At 47.2% G+C, this 15723-nt stretch overlaps 1 protein-coding gene across 1 annotated transcript; it reads left to right on the forward strand.

The window, feature by feature from the left end:
- Positions 1-53: 53 nt before the first annotated feature.
- Positions 54-14261, forward strand: LOC140426715 (uncharacterized). Its single transcript, XM_072511807.1, has 4 exons — positions 54-306; positions 1728-3657; positions 12456-12612; positions 12707-14261. The coding sequence occupies exons 2-4, from the start codon at positions 2560-2562 to the stop codon at positions 13432-13434; spliced, it is 1983 nt and encodes a 660-aa protein (XP_072367908.1). The 5' UTR covers positions 54-306; positions 1728-2559; the 3' UTR covers positions 13435-14261.
- Positions 14262-15723: the final 1462 nt, after the last annotated feature.

The raw sequence follows: 15723 nt of genomic DNA on the forward strand, positions 1-15723 counted from the left end.
CACAGCTGCTTCATTTCCTGTAGGGACTGAAAACCAAGTCACGGTGAGTGAAGGAGCAGAATTTATAATAATTACATCTCTCAATATCCACACTAATGTTCAGGCAGTCTGACTATCCTGTGGGAATCAGGTGTGGAAATGCCCCTTATTCTGTCTGAGAAGATCCAGCTGAAGAGACCTGTTTACTCGCTGCTTTGTGCTGAACTGTTTGATTGACTGTGTTGGATATTGAGTGTTTATTGGAAGCTTTTCCCTTCTGATTTACAGGCTGAGTTTTGTTGATGGGTCATTCCTGAATATGAGAAGGTGAGGTGTAATTATCTGGCAGGGGCAGAGACACTTTTATTCAAATATCTTTTAATGTCTTCTTTAAAGATTTGACCTAAAGGCCTCGGCCTTTCCCAAAAGCCTGGGCTTGGATTTCATAGTTTTGCCCAGAGCTGTGTCTGAGAGCTGAATTTGGGATGTGCAGTCTGAGTAAGTGCAGTGTGTCTAATATCCCAGGATAAACCAGAACCTTTCAATCAGCTTCACTGAAGCAGTATTTTCCTCAGCTCCCAGCACTTCCTACCCATTGTGTTTTCTTCAAATATTTTTGGGGAAAAAGGGAGAAATTTAAACATCTCCTTTGAATTAACATTTCTCCTGAGGGTTTTTATATTAAACACATACTCTAAAGGTAAAACTGATGTTTGCCAGCACAACACAAGCTCATCGTCAGTTCATAGTTTAGTAACTTGAGGAAGTCAGAGGTAATTGAGTGTCAAAAGCAGAAAAGACTAGACAATCTCAGCAAGTCTGACAGCATCTGTGGAGAAAAAAGTGAGCTAATATATCAAGTCTGGATGACTTTGTCAAAGCTTTGTCAAAGTAGCACAGTGGATAGCACTGTTTCTTCACAGCACCAGGGATACGGGTTTGATTCCCGGCTTGGGTCACTGTCTCTGCGGAGTCTGCATGTTCTCCCCGTCTCTGCATGGGTTCCTCTGGGTGCTCCGGTTTCTTCCCACAAGTCCTGAAAGACATGCTGTTAGGTAATTTGGACATTCTGGATTCTCTCACTGTGTACCCGAACAGGTGCCGGATTGTGGCGACTCGGGTCTTTTCACAGTAACTTCATTGCAGTGTTAATGTAAGCCTACTTGTGACAATAAAGATTATTATTATTATTAAGATGGAGGGAACAGGAAATGGGGTCAGATTTATGCTCTAGTGGGAGAGCGATAAGTGGAGATAGGCAAAGATGTCAAGGTAGAAGAGAAAAGCTATGTAAATTGAGGTGATTAAGGCTAAGAAGTGTGCTGATAATGGCACATAAAGAGATTAAAATGAGTGAATGGCAGAACAAAGTTGAGCAGTGTGTCAAAGGGCAACTCAACAATTTGCCCAAGTGGAGTGGGGGAAGGGGGATCAATGATGAGTGAAAAACATGTCAATGAAAGAAATGAAAATAAAAATAAATTGATAGAAATAGAAAGTTGAACAGTGATTTATTTAACTATATACAATATTCTACTCTTGGCAGCAACTTGCTCCCACTCCAGTCCTTGATGGGAGAACTAACCACAGCAGGCCCTACTTTGGGCCAGCTTTTATGTATAGTCTGTAAGATCTCCAGCTGGGTACTTCACGAGTGCGACAGGGAGATCAACAATGGTTTCCTTGTGGAGGTTATAACATATAGCCTGTATTATATTCCACTCAACTTTCTTTTCCATTGCCCTCAGGGTGCTTGGGAAGATGGGGGTCCAGGTGGAGGAAGGAAAGTTGTCTACTCCTGGTCACTATCCTGTGTCCCTGCTGGAAACCGAGGGTGTGTAACAGTCAAGTGAGAGAGAAAAAGCACTTGCATCTGCTGCCTCACAAAGGGGAATTACAGACTGGCACTCACTGTGGAACAGCCTCTAACTAAGGAGTCAGTCCCTTTAACAAAGGAGGAGAGGGAGTTGGAGGAAATCATGTTTCCTTTTCCTATTTTACAGAAGGATTCCACCATACTACACCAGAGAATACAGAGAGGATAGACTCTGCAGATAGATCCTGACCAGCACCCAAGGATCAACTACACAACTGTGGGAAGACATTCCCTTCACAGCTTTGCTGAACACAGAGAAGGTTGGGCAGTGAAATCATCATCTGGAAATCGGTCGGGTTGGAGCTTTGACATGTCATCAGATCTGAAACTGGTCAGTGATGGGAACCTTCCATCAGAACCAACCTTTCTGAAGGTTCAGCTGTGGGTGATCAGCCAGGGTGAGGCCGGGAGGAAGTGTGAGTGGACTCCAAGTGTGGTGAGAGGTTTAATCATATGTCGAGCCTCATGAATCACTGACTCATTCTGACAGGTGAGAGGCTGTTCAAATGTGAGGTGTGTGTCGGGGACTCCACAACTTCTTTAGATCTTCTAAGGTGCATTTGTTAGAACTCCTGTAACTGCAAAGGCAGCCACATGGACGTGAAACTGTTCAATTGTGATATTTGTGACGAGGTTTTTGTGAATTCTATAAATCTCCTGAGGCATCGGGTGATTCCCACGGGGTAGAAACCCTTCAGTGCAAGATGTGCGACAAATCAATGTCAAGGCCATCGACCCTCCGTAAACACCAGCGCACTCACATAGGGGAAAAACCCTTTAATTGTGAAGTGTGCGACAAATCCTTTTCACAATCATCGACTCTTGATCAACACCAGCATGTTCCCGCAGGGGAAAAACCCTTCACTTGCGAGGTGTGTGACAAATCATTCTCATCGTCATCGATCCTCCGTAAACACCAACGTATGCACACGGGTGAGAAACCCTTCACATGTGAGGTGTGTGACAAATCCTTCTCGTGGTCATCAAGCCTCAGTGAACACAAACGTCTTCATACAGGGGAGAAGCCCTTCAGGTGTGATGTTTGTGAGATGACTTTCAACCACAATTCCCATCTTCTATCTCACCAGAGGATTCACACAGGAGAGAAACCCTACACATGTGAGGTGTGTGACAAATCATTCTCATTAGCATCGAACCTCCGTAAACACCAACGTGTTCACACCGGGGAAAAACCCTTCACATGCAAAATGTGTGACAAATCATTCTCGTTGTCATCAATCCTCCATAAACACCAACGTGTCCACACAGGTGAGAAACCATTTACGTGCGAGGTGTGTGACAAATCATTCACATGGTCATCAAGCCTCAGTGAACACAAACGTCTTCACACAGGCGAGAAAGAGAAACCCTTCAAGTGTGATGTTTGTAACATGACTTTCAACCGAAATTTCCATCTTCTATCACACCAGAGGATTCATACAGGAGAGAAACCCTTCACGTGCGAGGTGTGTAACAAATCATTCTCGGTATCATCGACCCTCCGTCAACACCGACGTGTTCACACAGGGGAGAAACCTTTCAAATGTGATTTTTGTGAGAAAGCTTTCAACCAATCCTCCCAGCTTCTATCTCACCAGAGGATTCACACTGGGGAGAAACCCTTCACATGCGGGGTGTGTGAGAAATCTTTCTCGTTGTCATCGACCCTCCGTAAACACCAACGCGTTCACACAGGGGAGAAACCCTTCACATGTGAGGTGTGTGACAAATCTTTCTCGCAGTCATCGAGCCTCCGTAAACACCAACACCTTCACACAGGGGAGAAACCCTTCTTATGCAAGGTATGTGACAAATTTTCCTTTGACTCATTGGTTTCTTGCGTACACTGACATATTCACACGTAGGATATGCAACAAATCATTCACTGAGTCACCGTCCCTCTTTGCACAGCAAGACATTCACACGTATTGTACGTAACAAACCATTCTCGGGCCAGTCAGCCTTCTGCACTCACTGGTGGGAAATGATTCATATGCGAGATGTGCAACAAATCATTCTTACAGTCAGAAGTCTAACAATACCAGGTTAAAGTCCAACAGATTTGTTTGAAATCACCAGCTTTCGGAGCGCAGGTCCTTCATCAGGTCATCATTATCACAGTCATCAGACGTCCACAGACATTCACAGTGTGGCTCACCTGCTTCCCTCACACTGAGTTGTTTGTGTTGTTTACCCTTCAGTCCTCACTGTCTGTCTCAGCAGTGTCTGTCTACAACCTCTCCCACCATCAGTCTAATTGGTTTCAAGGTCAATTTAACCTTTGACCAGATTGCCAAACATCACCAAAAGAAGACATCAATATGTATAGAAGCTCCTCAGGGCAACATGGTGGCGCAGTGTTTAGCATTGCTGCCTCACAGCGCCGAGGTCCCAGGTTCGATCCTGCCATGGGTCACTGTCTGTGCAGAGTCTGCACGTTCCCCTCGTGTCTGCGGGGTTTCCTCCGGGTGCTCCGGTTTCCTCCCACAGTCCAAAGATGTGCAGGTTAGGTGGATTGGCCATGCTAAATTGCCCTTCATGTCCACAAAGGTTAGGAGGGGTTACTGCGTTACGGAGATAGGGTGGAGGTTTGGGCTTAAGTGGGGCAGTCGTTCAAAGGGTCGGTGCAGAGTCGATGGGCCAAATGGCCTCCTTCTGCACTTTAAATTCTATGTTCTAACCCAAAGATGGCAAGGTATGTGGATTGGCCATGTTAAATTGTTAATTGGAAAAAATTAATTGGGTACTCTTTAAAAAAAATTTTTTTAAAAATAATTCTTAAATGAATAGAAGTTCCTACTTATGCACATGTTACCCTATGATGGGCAGGACAGCAATATTTTAATAACATTTTGTGTTTATATTGGCATTACATTATTTACATTAGTTGGAATGTTGAAATTGTATAAAACACTGGTGAAGCCGAAACTGGAGTATTGTGTGCAGTTCTGGTCAGCAGTTTACAGGGAGGACGTAATTGCTATGGAGAGAGTGCAGAGGAGTTGTACAAGAATGTTGCCAGGGATAAAAAAGTGTAGCTGCGAGGAGAGATTGGATAGGTGGGGATTATTTTCCTTGGAACCAAGAAGTTAATTATCATAATCATTATTGTCACAAGGCTTACATTAACACTGCAATGACGTTACTGTGAAAAGCCCCTAGTCGCCACATTCTGGCACCTGTTCGGGTACACAGAGGGAGAATTCAGAATGTCCAAATTACCTAACAGCACGCCTTTCGGGACTTGTGGGAGGAAACCACCCGGAGGAAACCCACGAGACACAGGCAGCTCCGGGTATCGAAGCTCGTTCCCTTTCGGGAGTTGGAGCTTCTCCGATAGTTCCCCCAAGGTCGCTAATCTACCGTCCACGTACATGTCCCTCCCGTCAGTACCCTGTTATCCTCTTTCCATGTCTTGTATATGGCATAGAATATAGAAAAATACAGCACAGAACAGGCCCTTCGGCCCACAATGTTGTGCCGAACTTTTGTCCTTGATTAAGAACAAATTAAAATACACCCCATCATTCTACCGTAATCCATGTACCTATCCAATAGCCACTTGAAGGTCCCTAATGTTTCCGACTCAACTACTTCCACAGGCAGTGCATTCCATGCCCCCACTACTCTCTGGGTAAAGAACCTACCTCTGACATCCCCCCTATATTTTCCACCATTCACCTTCAATTTATGTCCCCTTGTAATGGTTTGTTCCACCCGGGGAAAAAGTCTCTGACTGTCTACGCTTACCTATTCCCCTGATCATCTTATAAACCTCTATCAAGTCGCCCCTCGTCCTTCTCCGTTCTAATGAGAAAAGACCAAGCACCCTCAACCTTTCCTCGTAAGACCTACTCTCCATTCCAGGCAGCATCCTGGTAAATCTCCTTTGCACCTTTTCCAAAGCTTCCACATCCTTCCTTCCTAAAATGAGGCAACCAGAACTGTACACAGTACTCCAAATGTGGCCGTACCAAGTTTTGTACAGCTGCATCATCACCTCACGGCTCTTAAATTCAATCCCTCTGCTAATGAACGCTAGCTTACCATAGGCCTTCTTCACAGCTCTATCCACTTGAGTGGCAACTTTCAAAGATCTATGAACATAGAACCCAAGATCTCTCTGCTCCTCCACATTGCAAAGAACCCTACCGTTAATCCTGTATTCCGCATTCATATTTGTCCTTCCAAAATGGACAACCTCACACTTTTCAGGGTTAAACTCCATATGCCACTTCTCAGCCCAGCTCTGCATCCAATCTATGTCTCTTTGCAGCCGACAACAGCCCTCCTTACTATCCACAACTCCATCACTCTTCGTATCATCTGAAAATTTACTGACCCACCCTTCAACTCCCTCATCCAAGTCGTTAATGAAAATCACAAACATCTATCCTTGCCGGTGTAAACTTATGGTTCTTGCAGATGGGGGCCTCCACAGACATATCGTTGAGTTTAAAATGGTGCCTGATTTGGTTCCAGGTCTTCAATGTGGCTACTACCACCGGACTCATAGAGTATGTGTGTGGGGAGGCCGGGAACGAGGTGGTGGCCAGTGCCCAGAGAGATGTCCCGTACATGAGGTCTCCTTTTGTACCCACTCCGTCTCAGGCTCTCCCAACCATCCCTGTACTCTCTCTCCATTCGCTGCCCAATGGTAGAATAGGAAGGATGGCAAAGCCAGGCCTCCCATGTGTCGCCCTCTTTGCAGGATGGCTTTCCATTCGCTAGAATTCTTTCCCGCCCAGACAAAAGCCAAGATTAGCTTATCAACCCTGGTGAACAAAGATATGGGAAGAAAGATCGTGAGTGTTCTCAATAAGAAGAGGAACCTTGGCAGTACATTCATTTTTAAGATTTGATCCCTTCGTGTTAAGGATAATGGGAGTGAGTCCCATCTTTGCAGGTCTGTCTTCTCCTCCTCCTTCAGGCTGGACAGGTTCCAATTATGGTGCCTCGTCCAGTTGTGAGCTATCTGCATCCCCAGATATTTGAATTCAGTCCGGGTCAGCTTAAAAAGTAGCACGTCCAGCTCTGCTCCTCCCCCTATGCGTTTACTGCAAATACTTTGCTCTTACTTTGCAGAGACAACCCCGGCAACTATAGACCGGTGAGCCTCACGTCTGTAGTGGGTAAAGTCTTGGAGGGGATTATAAGAGACAAGATTTATAATCATCTAGATAGGAATAATATGATCAGGGATAGTCAGCATGGCTTTGTAAAGGGTAGGTCATGCCTTATCGAGTTCTTTGAGAAGGTGACTGAACAGGTAGACGAGGGTAGAGCAGTTGATGTGGTGTATATGGATTTCAGTAAAGCGTTTGATAAGGTTTCCCACGGTAGGCTATTGCAGAAAATACGGAGGCTGGGGATTGAGGGTGATTTAGAGATGTGGATCAGAAATTGGCTAGCTGAAAGAAGACAGAGGGTGGTGGTTGATGGGAAATGTTCAGAATGGAGTTCAGTTACAAGTGGCGTACCACAAGGATCTGTTCTGGGGCCGTTGCTGTTTGTCATTTTTATCAATGACCGAGAGGAAGGCGCAGAAGGGTGGGTGAGTAAATTTGCAGATGACACTAAAGTCGGTGGTGTTGTTGACAGTGAGGAAGGATGTAGCAGGTTACAGAGGGACATAGATAAGCTGCAGAGCTGGGCTGAGAAGTGGCAAATGGAGTTTAATGTAGAGAAGTGTGAGGTGATTCACTTTGGAAGGAATAACAGGAATGCGGAATATTTGGCTAATGGTAAAGTTCTTGGAAGTGTGGATGAGCAGAGGGTTCTAGGTGTCCATGTACATAGATCCCTGAAAGTTGCCACCCAGGTTGATAGGGTTGTGAAGAAGGCCTATGGAGTGTTGGCCTTTATTGGTAGAGGGATTGAGTTCCGGAGTCAGGAGGTCATGTTGCAGCTGTAAAAAACTCTGGTACGGCCGCATTTGGAGTATTGCGTACAGTTCTGGTCACTGCATTATAGAAAGGACTTGGAGGCTTTGGAGTGGGTGCAGAGGAGATTTACCAGGATGTTGCCTGGTATGGAGGGAAAATCTTATGAGGAAAGGCTGATGGACTTGAGGCTGTTTTCGTTGGAGAGAAAAAGGTTAAGAGGAGACTTAATGGAGGCATACAAAATGATCAGAGGGTTAGATAGGGTGGACAGTGAGAGCCTTCTCCCGCGGATGCAAATGGCTGGCACGAGGGGACATAGCTTTAAACTGAGGGGTAATAGATAAAGGACAGAGGTCAGAGGTAGGTTCTTTACGCAAAGAGTGGTGAGGCCGTGGAATGCCCTACCGGCAACATTTAAAAGTTTATTGGATAAGCATATGGATGATAATGGCATAGTGTAGGTTAGATGGCTTTTGTTTCGGTGCAACATCGTGGGCCGAAGGGCCTTTACTGCGCTGTATCATTCTATGTTCTATTACCCAGGTTAATTTTATAACCTGAGAAGGTTCCAAACTCCCTCAGCAGTTCCGTTATCTTTCCCATGCTGGTTCAACACGTAGAGAAGGCAGGTCATTCGAATAGAGTGAAACTCTGTGCTCCCTGCCCTCTCTCTGAATGCCCGTCCACCCCTTTGCCGATCTAAGAGCGATGGCCAATGGCTCAGTTGCCAGTGCAAACAGGGACAGGGGGCTCTCTGCCAGTAATTCTACGGTCGGGGCCTTTGAGTACTGCTGATCCACCTCCAAAATGAAGTTGATCAGCTGCTGCCAAGCCACCCTCTCCATCCTATCCTTCAGCTCCCTATGGGCTATTATTTCCCCATTGATCACCGCCTTCAGTGCCTCCTAGAACGTAGATGGTGTGACCTCCCCATTCTGGTTGCAGGTTATATAACCGTTGATGGCATGTGATATGATTTTACAGAATGCCTTGTCGGCGAGGAGGGCCACATCCAGCCTCCTTGGGTCCAGCTGTCTCCAACCTCACATCCATGTAGTGTGGCGTGGGTCTGAAATTACGATTGCCGAATATTCCACCCCTACTCCCCCTGGGAGCACTGATTTACTCACTATAAAGAAGTCGATACGGGAGTAGACTTGGTGAACTTGGGAGAAGAAGGAGACCTCCTTCCCTCTCAGGTGATTAAATCTCTACAGGTTTACCCCCCCCCCCCCCCCCCCCCCCCCCAATCTACTCCACAAGATGTTTCACTCTCATGACATCCCTGATGTCACCTCGCTCTCTCTCTCGCGCTCTCTCTCTCTCTCTCTCTCTCTCTCTCTCTCTCTCTCTCTCTCTCTCTCTCTCTCTCTCTCTCTCTCTCTCTCTCTCTCTCTCTCTCCCTCTCTCTCCCCGCCCCCCCCTTTAAAGTTGGGGATTTCCACCATAGTTTTCTTGACGGAATCTGCATTGTCCCAGTTTGGGGCTTATATATTTACCAGAACTACTGGGGCCTCTTTCAGGGTCCTGCTGACCATCACAAATCGTGCCCCTGAGGCGGTCACTGTGCTCGTCGCTGTGACTGGTACTTTTTTCTGAACTAGTGTGGCCAACTCGCCCTTGCCCTTGTGCCGAAGCACACCTGATACATTTGTCCCACCCAACTTTTCCTTACCCTCAGTTGGTCCCTCTCTGGTGCGTCTCTTGTAAGAAGGCCCTACTGGGGCTGGTTTAGCACAGGGTTAAATATCTGGCTTTTAAAGCAGACCAAGGCAGGCCAGCAGCATGGTTCAATTCCCGTACCAGCCTCCCCGAACAGGCGCCGGAATGTGGCGGAGCTTTTCACAGTAACTTAATTTGAAGCCTACTTGTGACAATAAGCGATTTTCATTTTCCTTTCACAACCACTCAGGCTTTTGAGATGGGCGAGGACTCTGGATCTTTTCACTGGCCTCAATGTTCCAGATGACTATCCTGATGGGTGGGGGGGTCTGTTCCTCTCCCCTCCTGTGGGGTCACCCATTCTCACCCTGTGGCATGGCCCTGCTTGTCTGGGCCTGCCCTTGTTCTTGGGCCATTCAAAATAGCCACCATCTCCATCCTCTTTTCAGCTATCTCCACGTGCGGCTTGTTGTAAACAGCACTCTACCCTTTCCCCCTCCGCTCCCCCATCCCGACCCCCACTACCCGTGTGTTTGCCCCCTCCCTGTTCCCCATTCCTCCTCTGTCTCCTTTCCCTTCCCTTCCCCCTCCCCTTTCCTTCACCTATCGCCTCGTGTCCCCCACGAGTTGTCACTGCCCCCCCCACCTCCGGCCCGGCACTCCTTCCCTCTCGGGATGTGCGCTGCGGCCTCTCCCTTCATTTTACACAAGCTGGTCCACTAGTGCGGCGGCGGCACCTCCCAATGATTGAGTTCTCATTTTTACAACACCATCTGGTTCTCTTCGCCCCCCCCCCACTCCCATCCTCTCCACGGACTCATGTGCGGTTGTCCCAATCCCCTCTGGATCGTTAATGTCCATATTCGGACCGTTTTCTTTTGCTGATGCTCCTCGAGTTTATTCTTCCAGACAAACATTTTTGCCTCTTCCAGGGAGTCGAAGAAATATTCCTTCCTCTGCTGTGACCCATAGTCTGGCAGGTTAGAGCATGCCAAACCGCAACTTGCTCTCGAGCAGTGCGGATTTGGCGCAATTAAATTCTACCTGCCGTTTGGCCGAGTTTGCTCCAATATCTTGGTCCAAGCAGATGGTGTATCCTTCCCACTTGCAAGTCCTCGTGTTCTTTGCCCACCTCAGGATCTGCTCTTTTTCCTGGAACCTATGGAGCCTCACTATTATCGCCTGCGGTGGTTCCTGGCCTTGGGCCGCAGAGGAGTGCTCTGTGGGCACGGTACACTTCTGGGGGCTTTATGAAGCCTTCCTCCCCGTTCAGTTTTCTGAGCATGCCGGGGGCTTTGCAAAGCCTTCCTCCTCAACCAGCTTTCCCAGTACCGTTCCTCCTCTCCATGCCCTCCGGCAGCCCTACAATCCAGAGGTTCTGCTGGCCGGTTTTCTTCGTCATCAACTTTTTCTTTTAAAACCTCTGCGGCTTGACCAGCCTCGTCACTTCAGCCTCAAGTGCAGCGATCCAGTCTCTTGGTCTGTGGTGGCTTTTTCTAGGTCCCACATGTTTGCCTCTTGGGCCTCGAGTCTCCGCTTCATTCTACCCATTGTTTCCTTTATGGGTGCCATCGCGGACGCTACTGCTGATTTCACTGCCGCCAAAAGGCCCTCCTTCATCGCTGGCCTGTGCTTCTGGAGCTCAGTAGAAATAAAATCCATCATCTTTTGCATCGTTACTTGGGTCTGCCCTGGGGATTTTGTGGGTGGGCCATGGCCGGTTCCATGCCTCCACGCGGGCATTCCTGCTCCAAGGTTGAGGTTTCTCTCTTCCCTGCTTTTACTTGCATTGCAGCTGCATTGCTGTTTTTTTTGGCATTTTAGCTACCACTGCAATGGGTGGGGGGGTAGTTTGGTGAACTTTTCACCCTTTTGATGCATGTTTTGTGGGGTTGAAAGACCTAAATCGAAGTTCCTTGACAAGAGCCACATTTTTGTTACCTCTCAGAATATGGCCGCCACTGTTTGATACAGGATGATCACAAGGTATTTTTTCACAAATTTTATGCGATTTTTGAAAATGCAGTTGTCTTGGAGATGGCTCTTGGAGCCATCTGGGATGGCCACTTCCCGATTACAAAATGGACACTTTGCAAAGATTGCAGGGAAAATGGGCAATACTGAGAAAACAAGCAGGTTCAGGGTTTGTCTACATATTGGAGCCGCAGCTCCCAGACAAGATTAAAACAGCAAACCAATTAGCATACAATGGCCCATCTCTGAGAACAAAAGAGTAACATTTGAGTAACCGATACTAAGGCAGACACCCCGGTGCCAGAGGAGACCAGAACAAAGCAGGCCAACGGCCACCTAGAACACGCCCAGCCATCAGGGCACCCACCCCTTTATTGGAGGAAATCGATAGGAACGATCGAGAAACGGCCCAATTAATTGGGGCCAAGTTCAAGGCCCGCCCAAAAGTGCGCGAAGCCCCTTTGGATCCCCCAAGAGAGAATCGCTCTCTTGGCTCCGGCTCTCACCGAGGAGAGACCTGCCCAACAGCTGCACCAGAACAGGTAAGTCCAAGGTCAACGCACGCTACCAGACAGACGACCTTAGCTGTTCCCCTTCATCACTTCAACCCCAGCAGCCTCAGAACCGAACAGCGGCCATTGTTCCTCTGACTGAGTGGGCACCCGAAGCTAAGTATAGGCTTTAGCAGTAGTGATAGTTTAGTCTGTAGTATTTGTGCATGAGTATATTTAACTGTGTGTGTAAATAAATAAGCATTTGACTTTGAACTAACTAATTGGTGTAACGAGTCTTTGATCAGTATTCGGTTTGAACCTTGTGGTGGTATCGAAAGATACCTGGCGACTCTAGAGCAAAACGTAATTAGAATTAAGGAAGGCGACCATATTGGCTGCCATATTCAGAGCCAAATAAAGAGAAACAAATAGCAACACTCTGACATTGTCATAAGAGTTATCTTTAATCAGAAATCCCCTGGGTGTAGGTTGGAAAAATGTCTCCAGCACTCGGAAAATGTGTCACAAGACAGCACAGCAAAATCTGGCCGGTGATTTCTGTTTCATTTTCATTTCCTCCTTCAGGTAAAGCTGGCCCATAATGCCCAGGGACGCTCATTGACTGGAGGGCGGGTTCCGTCCATCAAGGAGCTGACAGAACAGAAGGAGTTCACGAGGAAGCAGTTTGGCCTCTCCAATGCCACGATAAATAATGATGAATCAGAGATGGGGATGAGCGAAGGTGATGTCAACAGCTGAGTGTTCAGACCATTAGGAGGAGAGTTCATTTATGGGACAAAAGATAAATAATTGTGATTTTGTTTTTCTTCTGACAGGTACCCAGGTGTCCATGGACACATCAGATGGTGATGGAGGAGAGCTGGCAGCAGCCTCCGAGATTCCTGAAAGGGCTGATGAAGGGACAGAGGTGAATAACTCACAGCAATGTGGGATGGCAGCTGCAGTGGAAGAGGGAGAGGAGTGTCAGGAGAGTAAGATGTCTGATTTGGAGAGTAGAGTTGATGAGAAGTTAAATATTGTATCTTGTGTGAAGCATGAGGTCTGTGATGCTCTGGCTGTGGTGGAGGGAGGACGCTCAGAACTTTCTGGAGGTGACGAACCTGCGGCTTTGGGAGTAGAAGCTCCACCGTCTCAAAGAACACACAGATCGCATCAGGTCCATGCTGCTGATGAAGAAAATCAAGATGATGTGAAACCTCTTGCGTGCTTACATCAGCAACAGGTTCAAAGTACAGAGAGTTATCAGACCACTTCTAACTCGCTTCGACAAATCTTGACTGAATTTAAGATGGATGTTAGCCAGATTCTTCAGCATCATCTCCAAAGACACAATGAGATTCTTCAGCAGCAGAATGAAGCTCTTTGTCAGCTTCTGCGAAGAAGCAATGAAACTTTGAATGAAATGAGGCAGATTCTGTCTCAGATTGTAGCACCTGCACCTTTTGGCCAGCAGCAGCCCAATGCAGAGACATCTGCTGTTGGACATGCCTCTAACACTGGAGAGATCCTGTCACAGGGACGAGGCATACGCAGAAGGCATTAGCGTCCCTCCCTCCAACACTGCCTCCTTGACCCTATTATCTCCCCCCCCCCCTCATGAGGGTTATTTTTCTGTCTGGATTTTTGCCACGACAGAGAGCCGATCCATTATGAGGACAATAGTAGAAGACTCCCAAACCCGTGAGTCCTGCCCATCCCTCGATTGTAGCACCTCCGATTACTGTGGGATCAGGACTGGCTGGATCAGGATTTTCACATTGCAGAGGCAGCTGTCCATAGAGATCAGTAGCTGCCTCCACTCATGTGGTTTTGGATGAGATGTCTAAGACCCGACATGTGCAGGTTAGACCCAGTAGGAGCAGGTCTGAACTCCGTGGATTGTTTGGATAGATAGGGTACCTTTTTGTAGAAGTTATAGCTCCGCAGGCATCTTTGTGGGAGGTATGATGTCCTGAGATTACTGAAATTGGCAATGAATGTGCATAAAAAATGCATGAGCTCTCGGTTCCAATGAGTATAAGGAACAGTCGAAAACACGGTCAAAGGGAGCTGCCAAGCATTTAAACCTCCTGACCTGAACTCTAAAGAAACAGGAGTATTAAAAATTATTTACTTTCCCTCTGTCTATTTACATAAACCTCAGGGATTGACTGGATTAATGTTGCATGACACATTTCACAACCATCCATTAACACATTAGGGTGCCTGCCACATCATTTTGATTGACAACTTCAAGTGGTGTGGACACTTGAAGTGCGACTATGAATTTCATTGCTTGTTTTTTTTAGACAGGATCGTGTAATTGAATGATGTTTGTTATAAGGAATGTAAATGTACTTTTTTAATAAATTAATTGTTTAAAAAAATAAAGTCTGCAACAGACACTTGGAGCTTTATTTTATTTAACCCCAGCAAGTCCTGAGGTCTGCCCATTGGGGAGCTTTTATGGGTGGTGTAAGGGCAATGGGTGGGGCATAGTCTGGTTTAAATTAGCAAAGAGCTGGTATAGAGGCGATAAAGGGCCATATAGACTGGATGGGGGCAGAGGTTGGCATGGAGTGTATACAAAATGGCATACAAAATGATCAGGGGGTTGGATAGGGTGGACAGTGAGAGCCTTCTCCCGCGGATGGATATGGCTGGCACGAGGGGACATAACTTTAAACTGAGGGGTAATAGATATAGGACAGAGGTCAGAGGTAGGTTCTTTACGCAAAGAGTAGTGAGGCCGTGGAATGCCCTACCTGCTACAGTAGTGAACTCGCCAACATTGAGGGCATTTAAAAGTTTATTGGATAAACATATGGATGATAATGGCATAGTGTACGTTAGATGGCTTTTGTTTCGGTGCAACATCGTGGGCCGAAGGGCCTGTACTGCGCTGTATTGTTCTATGTTCTATGTATGAAGACCCATGGAAGTGGTTGGATACGTACATTGGCATGATAGTATGGGGGGGTGGGTAATGATTGGGGGGCATAGGATGACATAGAGGATAAGGGCGGAACCATATGACAGTGGGGGACTGGGGCATCATTTGTCATGGATGTGATGTGGGGAGAGACAGCTTTTTGTTTCTCTGTTTTAAAAAGTTTTAAAAACTTTAATACAGTGCCGGTTCTCCAGGACAGGCATTTCACCCAGCCCGCCTCCTCACACAGGGTCCTTTTTAAAGTTATTTGTCCATGGGATATGGGCGTCGCTGGCTGGGCCAGCATTTGTTGCCCATTCCTGAGGGCATTTAAGAGTCAACCACATTGCTGTGGGTCTGGAGTCACATGTTGGCCAGACCAGGTAAGAATGGCAGATTTCCTTCCCTAAAGGACTTTAATGAACCAGATGGGTTTTTAACAACAATCGACAATGAGACTTATAATTCCAGATGTTTAAAAATGTTATTCAAATTCCACCATCTGCCCTGGTGGATTCGAACCCAGAGCATTATCCTGGGCCTCTGGATTACTAGTCCAGTGACAGTACCACTACGCCACTGCCTCCACACTCATTCCAGGGTACCCCTGCAACGAATGTCACAACTGACAGGCCCTTTCTCCTGATTTGGGTTTGCTCCAATCAAACAGTTCAATGCAAAGCTCCGAGTAGACGGGTCCCTCAGCTGGATCTTCTCAGACAGAATAAGGGGCATTTCCACACCTGGGGCGAAATTCTCCGGTATCGGCGCAATGTCCGCCGACTGGCGCCCAAAACGGCGCAAATCATCGGGCATCGCGCCGCCCCAAAGGTGCGGAATGCTCCGCATCTTGGGGTCCGAGCCCCAACCTTAAGGGGCTAGGCCCGCACCGGACTAATTTCCGCCCCGCCAGCTGGCGGA

This window comes from Scyliorhinus torazame, chromosome 7 (genome assembly GCF_047496885.1).
Source record: "Scyliorhinus torazame isolate Kashiwa2021f chromosome 7, sScyTor2.1, whole genome shotgun sequence".
NCBI lineage: Eukaryota > Metazoa > Chordata > Chondrichthyes > Carcharhiniformes > Scyliorhinidae > Scyliorhinus > Scyliorhinus torazame.

What these genes read in the sequence shown, in the direction of transcription:
- LOC140426715 (XM_072511807.1), top strand. Translation starts at nt 2,560, where the DNA reads ATGTGCGACAAATCAATGTCAAGGCCATCGACCCTCCGTAAACACCAG. An exon ending in AGAAACCCTTCTTATGCAAG is followed by an intron (nt 3,658 to 12,455) that starts GTATGTGACAAA and finishes TTCCTCCTTCAG; the next exon opens with GTAAAGCTGGCCCATAATGC. An exon ending in AGAGATGGGGATGAGCGAAG is followed by an intron (nt 12,613 to 12,706) that starts GTGATGTCAACA and finishes TTCTTCTGACAG; the next exon opens with GTACCCAGGTGTCCATGGAC.